The 13,650-nt window shown below is 31.3% G+C and overlaps 2 protein-coding genes across 2 annotated transcripts in view; one reads left to right on the top strand and one right to left on the bottom strand.

The window, feature by feature from the left end:
* LOC130442939 (glutamate receptor ionotropic, kainate 2-like) overlaps positions 1 to 11,261 on the bottom strand; it is a 28,181-nt gene extending 16,920 nt beyond the window's left edge. The window contains exons 1-7 of the mRNA XM_056777351.1: positions 10,926 to 11,261; positions 7,786 to 7,932; positions 5,804 to 6,013; positions 4,705 to 4,873; positions 4,486 to 4,627; positions 4,010 to 4,177; positions 2,402 to 2,554 (exon numbers count right to left, since the gene is read on the bottom strand). Coding sequence (XP_056633329.1) covers positions 2,402 to 2,554; positions 4,010 to 4,177; positions 4,486 to 4,627; positions 4,705 to 4,873; positions 5,804 to 6,013; positions 7,786 to 7,932; positions 10,926 to 11,016 — 1,080 coding nt within the window. The 5' untranslated portion in view covers positions 11,017 to 11,261. The remainder of the gene's footprint in view (positions 1 to 2,401; positions 2,555 to 4,009; positions 4,178 to 4,485; positions 4,628 to 4,704; positions 4,874 to 5,803; positions 6,014 to 7,785; positions 7,933 to 10,925) is intronic.
* Positions 11,262 to 12,865: 1,604 nt separating this feature from the next.
* LOC130444568 (chitin synthase chs-2-like) overlaps positions 12,866 to 13,650 on the top strand; it is a 45,538-nt gene continuing 44,753 nt past the window's right edge. The window contains exon 1 of the mRNA XM_056779775.1: positions 12,866 to 12,966. The gene's annotated coding sequence lies outside the window, so the exon portion shown is untranslated. The remainder of the gene's footprint in view (positions 12,967 to 13,650) is intronic.

Here is a 13,650-nt window from a genome sequence, read left to right as displayed (position 1 = left end):
CAGATAGCAACATTGCACTTTTTAATGCTACCATCATTAAATAGTATGATTAACGTGACCATTGTCTGTCGACTTCTCGATTTTGTTGTTAGTGTACCCTGTAAATAACTTGAACTTCTTTTGTTTTGGAACCATAAGTTAAAATGCCGAAACGCAAGTGTACGTTCAATGTTAACTTACAAGCAAAATATCCGTTTATCAAGCAAACAAATACTCCCTCAGATGTCAGATGTGGAAAGTGTCGTACAGAATTTACCGTTTCCCACAGTGGTGCCAGTGATATTGAACAGCATTTGAAGTCTGAAAAACATAAAAATGCTGATCGCGCCGCTGCTTCGAGTTTTTCGATGTTAACCTTTTACAAGAAATCGGACCACACCAACTTTAAAGGGTCTGGATATCGCCGCGTCAGAGAAACCACGAAACAAGAAAACCACAGTTTTCGCTCTAATGATTGTGCTTCGAAATTAATTCAATCATGTTTTGATCCCAAATGTACATGCGCGCTTACGAAATCAGAAGCTATTGTAGTGAATGTTTAGACGCCTACAGCGATGAAATAATTAAAAGACGATCTTGATAAGTCTAATTGTATTACAATACTAAAGGATGCTTTAAACTACGGTAACAAAAAAAAATATCCTATTCTAGTGCGCTTTTTTCAACCTTACGTAGGTGTGCAAGTAAAAATTTTAGATCTCCAAGACCAACCAGGGTATTTAAACCAAGTATTGACAGATAATAATTTAACAGCAAAAGTCGTGGCATTTTGCGGAGACAATGCCAACTTAATTTCGAAGGCGAGGCTAGGTGAGGAACTAACAATGTGTTAACGAAATTACAATCATCTCTGGTAAAACAATTGATAGATATTGGAGTGTAGCCCCAAGATATATTCATTTTTTTATATTTACACGATTCGAGTTGAAGCTCTAAACGGAACATCAACAAATGCTCGGCTACAGCAATACCAGATGGTTTTCTCTTATGCCTACCTTGGAAAGGGTTTTCAAAATGTATCAGCCAACTTCATTTTTGAATTGTGGCTTTATTTTTTACACGGTCATTCAGCAATTTTTCATCAAGATGTATTGAAACTGGAAGGTCGGACGGTATCAGTAATTGAAGCTGCAAAAGAAGTCAATCAATGAAAAGGCAATTTGACTCAGAAACAGACCAATCAGTTTACTTCCATTTATGGTCCGTCTATTAATAATGAAATCTAAAGATAATGTTACTGACATAGGAGAAGAGTGAAAAGTGAAAAGAGCGGCTATAGAATTTTATGGAATATCTGGAGCAGTGGAGATGCTTTTTTACCAAAGAAATGGAGATATTTTTAATGGGCAGTTTTAAAAAAGGTCCCCGCATGGTAAGACGTTCTGGATGTATTAATTGAAAAGGAATATATTGACTGTAATAAAGATGCAGAAGTTTTTGACGAATTTTCTTTAATTTGTAACCACATTACATCGCAGAAAGTAACTGAATGGCTTGTGGCCATCTGACAAAACCCAGTTACAAAGTTCAGATCTAATGGCAATGTTGATAATTAAGGTTAATATAAAGAAAACATGCCAAGAGTTTTATTCTTACTTAAAATCGTCAGCTATATTAAAGCAAATTTGTTCCTCTGATAAATATATAAATGAACGTTTCGGATATGTATATATTTTAATTTGTAACTTTTAAGTTAACTGACATTTTCTAAATAAATAACTTTAAAAAAGTGTTTTTTTCATTGACTACCTGTTAATTTACCTAAATAAACCAATGTCCCATTTTGAGTCAAAAAATAAATGGTCACTTTAAGTATGATCTAACTCTAACATTTGAATCACCACTACACTTAATGTATATTGAGAAACGGATTCTTTGATTATAATAAAAAATTAATTTCTTAGACCTTTTGGCCTCTTCTGTTGCAAAATTAGTTTTTTTAATAATTTTTAAAACATAGATAAAAATTTGACGTTTCGACTAATTTTGAGTCTTTATCAAAATATGATATTGACACTGACAATTTGCGTATTTATATTAATCAATTGATCACCTTCATCATGAATATCAAAATAAGAATAAAATCAAAATAGAACTTGGTTCTAATAAGAAAAATTAAATTTTCCTTGGTCCTTACATCTGAAATATGTATCAGTAATCAATTAAATTATTTGTAGCTTTATTAGTATTTACAAAATGGAGCTATAAATACGCAAATTGTCAGTGTCCATATCATATTTTGATAAAGAATTAAAATTAGTCAAAAAGTCTAACTTTCAGCTATCTTTTAAACATTAATAAAAATAATACAGAAGAGACCTAAAATCAAGAACATTTAGAAACATGAAAAATTAATATGATTACAGTTTAAATAAAAATAGAGAAACCATTGTTTACTTACAATTAGAATGTATTGTCTAAGGGTAAATCCATAGTCGGATGTATCATTACCATTACATGAAATTGGTTTGTTATTAATGTTAAATTTAACTGATATTGCGTTTATACTGTCAGTTACTAGAAGTATAGCATCATGAAAAAGTACGGTTTCCGTCTAAAATAAAGAAAATATCGAGTTGCACTATTAAACTTTTATTCAGGTTAATTCTGACTAAAACGATGGCAAAATATGAAGGCTGTTTTCACTTCTATTTATTTCGTATTTTGCTTTGTCAACACAACGTCTTTTTTTCTAACATCTTCTTTTCTTATTCTCAATAACTCTCAATAAATAGTGTTTCAACAATCCTTAATCGGCACTGTTTGGATCGGAGGTAAATTAAGAGAAGACAACATATATTCTTATGGGAATACTTCTAAAGAGGAATTAGGTACAAACAATATAAGTTCCAGAGGGTTCTCATGTCTATATATCTAGGTACAGAAATGATAGAAAATGGAGTAGAATATTGAAACCAGAAAGCTAGAATAGCCAGAGAAACACCAGAGTTTGGAAACACGCCAACACTGGTAAAATAAGCTGGAAACAACCATAATAAAATTGTAGAGAATGGAAAAATGTTTGGACCGTACATAAATTGAAAGAATTACACATTACAAATATGCTAATCGGATTCTCTGGAAGAACAAGGTACAAATAATATATGTTCCAGAGGGTTCCCATGTCTGTAAATCTAGGAATAGTAATGGAATAGGATATTTAAACCAGAAAATTAAAATGACCAAAGGAACTCCAGATTTTGAAAGCACGAAAGTATTAGTAAAATCAAAGTATGTTGAAAAATAAAATAAGAATATGTAAATCAGTAAAACGCGATACATAGATATCGAAGAAAACAAATAGTAACAAATTAAACAGATGATACTCATAGGAATCTACGGAATGAAAAGCTCAGATGAACTCTAGAGATGAAGAATTGGAGGAATTTCATGAAAAGATGGAGAAAGTACCTTTTTAATAGGGAAAATAGTAGAAAAGAGATAAAAGGTACATGGGGCTGCATAAAGATAATAATAGTGCAACAGAAAGAATTAATAGGCAGAAAATTAGACAAAGAACTATAAACAGGAAAAAATGAAGTAAAATATTGTAGGCAGTGTGAAACAAAGGACAAGAAATTTTGCAATGTAAAATAGCTTACTTTTGAATAAAGAGCTCGAGAAATATTTATTAATTTCTGTCAGATGTCTATTCGTGCCTTATGCATATGCCTACATATAAAAAATAGAAACTACTTCCGAATTCGATAAACTAAACAAAATAGTGGGTTAATATTATTTTCTAGCTTTAATACTACCTTCTAAGTGTCATTGAAGAGCTCAATATAAAAATGCTCGAGAATGGAAAACAATAATAATAGGAAGAATCATTCTATCTAAACATATTTGTTACTTCTCGGAAAAGATCTGTATACTTTTGAAACACTTTGTACAGTTAGAAGATAATAGCTTTTGGAAACCACTACTACCTTGGTAGTAACCACCAATGTTCAATACACAGAAAATGGTATTTTTCACCGTAAAACAATTGCGGAAGATCATTCACTACCTTTATAGACAAATAATCCAATGGAACCCTTTTATTGTGATTCTCAAATTCTGTGAGTTCCCATCTATGAATGGTATTTCGAAAATCGTCACTTTTAGGGTCATGGAGCCGTATGGTAGTGATATTTGCTGTTGTATTTAAAGATGCAAAATCTAAAGTATGAGCATCCTAAAATAAAAAAAAAAAAATAAACAAAATAAAATAATAGCGTTATTTATTGTATAATGTTTTAGGTAAAATTTGTTTATTCGTTTCCATTCTCCACTAGAAAAATTTTGAAGTTTGATTTGAAAGTTCTTCATCGTTCTGTGTTATTTAAAAATTAAGTTGAATAATTCATGCAATGGTATTAAATATTTCACTAATTTATGGATTGTCGTCAAAAGTGAGAAAGTTTTATCGGCGCGATTATCAATGTTTTAACAAATAGAAAATTCCAGTTTAAGTGTTTCATAATCTTAAGCCTAAGTACTTACCAACGATGTTAAAAAGTATCTATTGTGTAATTTCAGCATTCCTAAGCTTTTGGCTTGATTTAATACCGGTAATATTTTTGTTGTTTGACAGTCTAAAATAATATTGTCTTCAGTTGTGTTTTTAATCTTTTTAAGCAGAGGCCTAAAGAATATTCATATTAAAAATTGCTAGAAGCATAAGTTGTCGTTAGTCTATAATTTTTTGAATTCACAATGTACCTGTAATCCGGATCGGAGCCAAGCTGCATCACAAGGATGTTATTTCTCTTCGAAGAAGGACTAAGTTCTTGCAATTTCAATATTTCTTGCATGCGTATTAAGCCTTCTTCGGTTTCATATATAATTATAAAACTATTCCATTGGAGACTTTTCACAATTTCGGCAAGACCTATATACATACAACACTAGTGATACTTGTATAATGGTTGTCTTTTTAAATTAGCTTATACGGAATTTTTTATTCCATGATCTTATGATACCACACTCATTGTAACTTTCTGCCACTCCGACTTAACCGGATTTAAAATAAAATGTCATCATAAAATGGACTTAAAATGAATATTGAATATGAGGTACATCTAAAATAGGTGGATAAATCCTAATACTTAGGAAGTTAGATAAGGTTAAATCAATAATTGTCATGATTGAAATAGATATGCTTTAGAGACCTAAAATTACTTTCTTGATGATGCTGTACTGGATTGGAATGAGTACAGTTATAGAGAAATCGATGATTAGGCTGTAACATGCCATTGGTCTTGTTAAGTTTTTCTTCAAATATTTTAATATTCCTTAGCTTACTTATTATGGCACTTCTGATTTATTTATTCTAAGGTTCAAGTTTTTGAAGAAATTTGTTATAAACCTTCAGCTTCAGATGAAAAATTCAATGAAACCTCAGTGCCTTTCCTGAAACGTCCTCTATATACATTCTACAATTAGAGTAATAAATCAAGAAAAAATTTAATAAATTTTTTGGTGATATTGTCCTTTATAAAAACTTACAAGTGAATGTGAAGTATAATATCACAAAAACTAGCTGCATAATGAGACATACGAAGAAGTGCATTGTTCACATTATCCAAGACAAGATCTACGAAAACAGACGAAAATAATCTCAGTTGAGCAATCGGAGGAAATGGTTTAGACAATAATCAAAACAGTTGGCAGGTACTAACATAAACGTCCACTAGTATATGTGTGTTTATGGTACCAATTAGATTTGCTTACAATGAGTTTTTGGACTGGTATTGGTTATTAAGAAATAAAATTGATTTAATAAACTATTATTGGAACTCTGTGAAATATATTATATTACCTTTTGCATAAGCTTCGGCTTCAGGAAAAAAACTGACTAAAGCTCCAGATTCTGCATCTCCATATTTTTTTGTTGGGCGTGGGTTTCTCCAAGAAGTCGTTATGAATGGTACTTCAAAATTTGTACAAGTTGACTCTAATATTGGGATGGTATTTATAGCATCTGAGTATACGGCTATAACACCCTCATTTCCTTCCAACATATTACATACTGGAAAAATTATATTAGAGCAGTATTACAAGTACTATACATACTTTTAGACTAGGAATTAAGGCTTACTAGATATATGATAAATGCTAAGATCTAGTAATTTTCGTGTTTCCTTAAAGACAATTGGTAAAAGTGCCATCGGTTGGTTGGCGACCATCATGACTATTTGTATTCTATTCACAGCTACTTTAAGCAATTGGTTTGATGTGCAGTTAAAAAACTCCCTTAAGTTTTGCAGCCATGATATTCTTCGTTGTCCTATATCTCTCTTTCTCTTCATCTTTCCTTACATAATCAATCTCTGGAATTCGTATCATTACATGACAGTAACTTGCGGGATTTTCTGGTAGTCAATAATTCTCTTTATTTTGAGATTAAGCGTAAAACTTCTTCATTTGCGATTCTATCTGTCCATGATATTCGTAGTATTCTTCTCAATATCCACATTTCAAATGCTTCCAGTTTTTTCATTAATGCTTTGTTTATGCTTATCCATTCTTTTCTTCTTCCAATTCTTACTATTACCTCTTCAGTGCTGTCATTTCTCGAATTAATACAAATATCCCTAGATATTTGTATTTTTGTACTTTTTCAACGTGGTTATTTCCAATTTTCTCAATAATCTCATTATTTCAATATTACTTTATGCATAAATACATTCACTTTTTGTAAGATGTAAACCATTCAAATGTACACTTTCGAAGGTAACCAACGTGTGGAATATATCTTCAGCTCTCCGTTTTTGACAGAACGCTCATCAAAAGACAAACATTTTTGGGGTGCAAGAAAAATTAATATTGTAGATTGAAGGGTTGATTATCAAATAACTTGCAACAAAATATGATCAAAACAAATGTTGTGGGTCGAGGAACATTGTCATAGAGCACATGGCGCAGTAATCAACGCAGAAGTCACTGATTGAACATTGCAGGCGAAGGGAAGCTTCCATTTCGAAAACCACCAATCACTTTCATTTTAAAGAAAAAGACACCGTGAAACTTACTGTCTATGGATGTGGACAACGATGTTTCGAATTTTTTCGCCCTTATTAAGGACTAGGTATTGAATTAGACCTTTCAAATTGATCTGGCTTTAGAAATACCGAAATAAAATCCTTATTCTAACACTTTCTTTATCTGCTAACTGATTGAGTCACAGTAGTTTAACATACTTTCCAATTATAGTGAGAGTTCCAGTAAAAATTCCTAGTTATTTCAATGAAATATACTAGATATGATAAGAAAATGTCGGAAATCAATTTTTATAGCAGTAATTACAAACGGTGCACATAGTTCAAACAGAGAAACATGGATCTTGAACAACGCAGTTCATTAAGTTTTATTTCATGCTAAAAAGAGTACAAAATAGCCTCATGATTTGTTTAAATACATCTATGGTGACACTATATTTACTTTGAAGACTTATCTCACTATAAAAAGGTCTGTTATTCAAAATCGAACATCGATATCATGTTATTGGTTTATTTCAAAACGAAGGCAAGACAATATGCGAGGAAACAGACCTAAACCACGTCTCACCACGGTTCAGATAAAAACCATTCCGAAAGAAACCTTTCTGCACTGCTTTCAGTCATAAGCTCAACGTTGACATAAATGCCAAGCTAGGATAGTACGCGTTTAATTAATATTTTATTTTACCTTTTGACTTTAATAAAATAACTCACACTATTTTTTTTTTCATTACAGCTTGTAAGTTTGACAAGCGATGTTTCACTAAACTTGTTAAGTTGTATATCTATAGTAGGTACTCACAAGTTTGGCTTGCTTCAAAATTATCCGTTCCAGAAACTGACATAATTCTACTCGAGAAAGGAACTATGTGTTCAAACATGTTTTTCTTATAAATTGTACTATTCAATGGAATATTGATTTGAGAAGTTAAATCTTGTAAAAGTACACCTGAAAAAGTAGTAAACAATTTAACTTAAATATTCAATTCTATGTCCATTATAAAGTTGTTATAATAGGATATAATCAAAAGAAAGTTTTAAGAAGTTTGAGAACCTCAGCTATTAATTTTGAAAATATGCATATTTTCTAAAATTTTTTTCTTAAACATGTGCTATTATCTCACTGGTCAAAATTATGCTAAAAGAATAAGAAAAACCTATCCTGTCCAGAATTTCAATTCTTTTTGTCTGCTAAATCATTACTTCAAAAGCAGTTACTCTTAGGACTCAATGTTAGAGAAGAAATTGAGTCTTACATATACCAAAACGGCGGATAAGGCTGAAAGACACCCTTGATTTAACATACGTGGCACATCCCCTTAAAATCGTAATCGGTTCATCAAAGCAAAAGACGACATTTTTTGTGTGATCCTAATTTACTGTAAAAATCAGTCATAGATTCTTATAATCAACATTGATTTTGACATCGCACATAATCGATCATATCTTCTTTGAATGATTTCATAATACCAAACGTGAAAAGAATATACGGAAGTACGAGGTGAACTAAAATGTGGAACAAAATCTAAATTAATGGATTATTCGTCTTTCGTAATAATGAATATGCTTGGAAAATTTTGACAAATATCTTATCCTATACGTGCTTAAGATTCAACTGGTCCAAAAATTGAAGATTATAGATTATTTCCCTTGAGATCATGTGCAGTCAGTGGCTTAAACTGATAAATAGCAATAATTGTAGCCTCGAGAGTCAAGATTATTATTGACATAGAAGCAGCAATACTTGACAAAATAGCCCTCATTGGTATGTCCAAATCAGCCCTAAATCATTTCAAATATTAATGCCATGTATTGTTCGGTCGAATTAAAAATTTTCTTGATTGAAATCTACAATTTAAATTTGTATTGAGAATAAAAAAAAAACAAATGCATTATCGAAATATCTAAAAATTTGATTACGGATTTGTCGTTAAATACAAAAGATATGTAACTAACAATATGTAAAAAAGTATCTAAGTATTGACAAGAGGGTTAACATGTAAAAAGTATTTGAAAAATTGTTAGCTGAAATCTTATTTTGAATGGCACGGAAATATCGCGAACTCATCGCAAAAAATACTAACACGTGATGAATTAAAGTGTCTGGTGGAATTAAGAAGGTTTACTGTACTTCTAAATAATTCCAGATGGTCCAGCCATAAACGACGAGGTATATATTGGTCGGTTTTTTCGGAAAAATATCCAGATTTATTTAATCCAAAGCGGGTTCTCTTTTACAACAAGACAATGTTAAACCACATAATGCGAGGAATAAGATCGAACAACTTGGTAGTATTAAATTTCTACCACAACCAGCATTTAGTCCAGACATGACACCATCAGATTACCATTTCTTCAGATTCATGACGAAATTTTGGCGTGGGAAAAAGTCAGAATTAAAAGGAGATTTTAAAAATGCAGTACGACAATTTTTTGCACCTTAACCCAAAGATGGGCTATACTTATACCAATATTAACGCTTCCTTTTTGTATGATTATTGAATAAACAAAGTGAACATTGGACATTGACGTTATTTATGAGACACATTCTTTCTATATATAACAAATGATCAAACAAATATCAAAGCAATGATGATTATTTTTTTAGATATTCATTGTATCGTGAACCTTCATTGGATTTCCAAAGGTCAAGTCAACAATCAGCATTACTACCTTCACGCCCTTGCAGAATTTTTTGAATAAAATAAGGAAAAAATAGCCCGAACTAGAAAAGGATAAATCAAGGGATCTCAACCAAGATAATACGTTAACTCATTCCGCTTTGCCTGTTAAGAATTTCTAGTTTAGCTAGATCTTTATATTGAAAGGAATAAGATCTATTTCGTTGTATATACTATTTCAAACAATGGAGGGCTCTTTTGTTGTAATGATAGAAAAGGAGAATGAAAGTATTATTTCATATACGTTCAAACTAAAAAAATGTTGTTCTGTACCATCTTTGCCTTATAATTAATATAGAAAGGGCTTGAATATTAATAAATACTTTTATCCGTTATATTTGAAAGGGGATGTTTGTGGATGTTTGTCATCAATATCAATTGCAGATAATAAAAACTTATATGAAAACCCTTTACGACAATTTTGTTTGAACTACCTTAGGAGTGGATACATTTTATACATTTATTATTTTTATAAATACTTTTGAAAATATTTATCTCATGCGAGAAAGTATTCGTTGCTTATCGTAAGCTGTCTGGCAGGAATATTTCAAAGAAATTATGTACATACGCCTGGAAGAACTATACAAAGAGGGTAGATAATAAGGTTCTAGTTAAAAGGGAATATGAACATGACATTATAAAAATTGCTTTCTAGTATAACAAGTAACGAATTTTAAGTAATTCGTTGTTTTATAACATATATTTAAATAAATACTAAGTGAAAATGTATATATATGTATTTAAAATAAAATATTCCAATGCACCATTTGTCCAACTTCATTTTTTCCAAACCTAGTAAAATTTTTAAAATTATAATCAACAGATCATATCAATCTGATTATATTTATAAAAAAACACCAAGAAACCGAACAATTTTCGAAAACGATGTGGTCATTCAATGCTAAAAGAATAATCCATAAATTTAATGAAGGCGAATAGGCTGTAATTGAATTTCCACGATGTGTAATCATTTAGTCATTTTTCATCTTAAATGTGTCAAAATAATGAGACCACTTGTCACTTTTCAGGATTATATATCCAAAAATCTTTGAAATATTTGTCTCTATTAGATAAGTTAGTTCAATCAAGTTATTTTAGATTTTATGTATGATCTACCTTTTTTTCTATAAGGTCAATAAACTTTGATATTTAAAACGTGAGATATGTATGTTAACTGTATGATATCCTAATTAATATGTCGGAATAATTTTTCCCTGACACTTTGTTTTCAAAATTTATATCTTGAAATTATTTGACTTACCCACAGTCACTTCACGTTTTATACAAATAACATATTTCAACAAGAATGAATAGATAATCCAATAAACATTGAAATGCAATAATTGTTTCATTTTTGATTAAGGAATATGACATAAAAACACGAGAAAATAATACGTTACATTTCCAGAAAGTACAATTTCTGTTTATAAGGTCTAACAAACTACAGAGTTAGTATTGCCTGGCACTTCGGCTGGCACGTGTCCAAAATTTAATATTAAACGAGGCTAGAAATAGCGCAATATTTAGTGAAACAAAATATTACGAGGATTTTATTGGACTCAAAATAATTAGCATTTTTTACTGTTGTCCCAGTTTATTTTCCGCAGTCTCTTGTGCATTGAATGAAAACGTCATTTTCCCAGAAAAAGTAGAACAAAACACCTTTCTTTTTACAGTAAATTATAATTTATATACATAATTTCCTATTTCCTCGAAGATATAGGGCCTTTTTTAATACTTTTTGCCGTAGTTATTACTTATTGCCATGTTTTCCTGTTATGTCCAATATTTCAAGTTTCCAGGTTTTTTTGGCTTTACTTCTTTTCTGTACATTATTTTTTTGTTCATTCATATAGCTTTAACTGATTCCTTATTTGTCATCCTAGGCATGTGATCAAACCATTTCAGCCTGCTGATAGATCGTCGTCTTGGAATCCGTCCTGTTCTGAATGCAAAGTATCTGGTTTTTGAGTAATGTCTATTTTTTACCTTAGGCAGGGAGCTAACCTAACCCAAGAACCCTCCTTCTTTATCCAGGTTTGGGACTCAATCCACCGATAGGGCATATAGACGAAGTTCGGAATAGAAGCCAAATCGAGAATATACAAGGTCACGGTAAGATCCATAATGACCTACACCGAAGGACACGGCCGGAAACGGCGAAAACCAAAAGAATGATGGAAACAGCAAAGATGAAAGTGCTACGCAGGGTAGCCGGAAAATCCTTACTGAATGGGTTCCATCAAGAAAGAAAGAATAGAATGAGCACATACGTCGTATGGATGACAACAGATCAGTCAAGATAGCGCGCGTTAAATCCCCATTGGGCCGAAGGAGTAACGGCCGACCCAGAAAAAGGACAACCTTGAAGCAGGATAGGAGGCAAGATAAAACAGGCGACTACGCCCAATACATGGTAGAAGAAGAAGAAGAAGTTTTCTATCGTTTCAACTATCGATTTTTAACTCAATTCTTTCAAGTGATTCTCTATCTAAAGAATGCAACTACTAATAATCTTGAATCTTGAAAGACCTATATAGTCGATGGTTATTTAGTTTCATGTTCATATGCATGAATGATTCGTCGACTATCACGATCTTAGACATCTTCTCAAGCACGGCGATTGAATTTTTTCAATATCTCTTTGTACCAATCGACACGAGCTTCTTTTTGAGCGATTGTCAAATCATGCGTTATCCAACTCGAACAGATCTTTCTGACAGACAAATGCTGGTATACTGGCTGGCTAGTTTTCTGGCTCAACCGCCGCTTTTAGACGAACTTCAAAAAATTCATCCTGCCAAAAAGTATGACCATTATTGAATTAGGAAAATCAGTGAAACACGATGGTTCGAGATGGTGTTTTATCACCAGAAGTCAAAGTGACTTGATCGGCACACTGCTGTTGGTTTAATACACGTCATAGAAAATGTTGACGTTTGAATTTATTTTTGACCATAATGTTAATACACGAAGATGATGTTTAGCCGTATCATAATATTCACTCCCTTGCTTTAAAAAAATGCTAATTATGAGTACATATATCCTTTTCGTCGTTTGCTCTTTATTTGTATGAAAATTCTATTGAATTTCATCGGAATAAAATTATCAATGACTATAACTAAGATTGTTTTGATTGATTCGAAGAAAAAATGACATCAATAATCATTTGAATTATAATCTTATCTAAGCTAAAGATTAGATACATTTATTGAAAACCTTAAAATTATAGTCGCAGTACTAATTTTGTTGACAAAATATCACAGTGAATTTATCATAAAAACAATCGTTAAATTTATTAGGTGAGTTGAGTAAATTACTAATAAAATTTTATATTAAGATCACAGCACCTAAATCATACTGTAAATATTTACACATCTCATTCAAATTTTTCGAATGGAAATTAATCTTTTATCTCAAAATAGTATCTCAGAACTTTATCTTTTGATTACCAAACTAGAAAAGTCTAGAGAGAATCTCCTACAAATATCCATATGGTCGATTTTAGAACGTATTAACTTCAACCAATATTTCTTGGTGAGATTTATCCCATCATGTTATACAAGATCACGATTCATCATAGTATAGAGATTTTGACCCACATAAATTTTAAAATGCGATGTTGAGACGTGAACTGCCTTCGGGTGTATGAAAAAGATACTTGACTTTTCAGAAACTATGATCCGTGATCTAATTGCAAATTCTTATCTGGAACGGAATGTTGGGTTCTGTTTTTTTACAGCTCAGAAAAACAAAACCAAACGTATCAATCCGTAATCTAATCGCATGTACCTGACTTGTATACTGAAATAGAAAAGATCCATTACATGGAAAATCGTGTTAGTTACACTATTTTTAACTCAAGAACAGTCGAACCGATTTGGATGAAAAAATGTGACATATAATGTCGTTAACAAAACGCAACAAACACAGAAAACCGAAAAATTTATCAGCAAATGCAACTAACTTGGAATACGGAATAAATA

This window comes from Diorhabda sublineata, chromosome 1 (assembly GCF_026230105.1).
Source record: "Diorhabda sublineata isolate icDioSubl1.1 chromosome 1, icDioSubl1.1, whole genome shotgun sequence".
Taxonomy (NCBI): Eukaryota; Metazoa; Arthropoda; class Insecta; order Coleoptera; family Chrysomelidae; genus Diorhabda; species Diorhabda sublineata.
The sequence above is the reverse complement of the archived record's forward strand: the minus strand, read 5'-3'. Positions and strand labels throughout refer to the sequence as shown.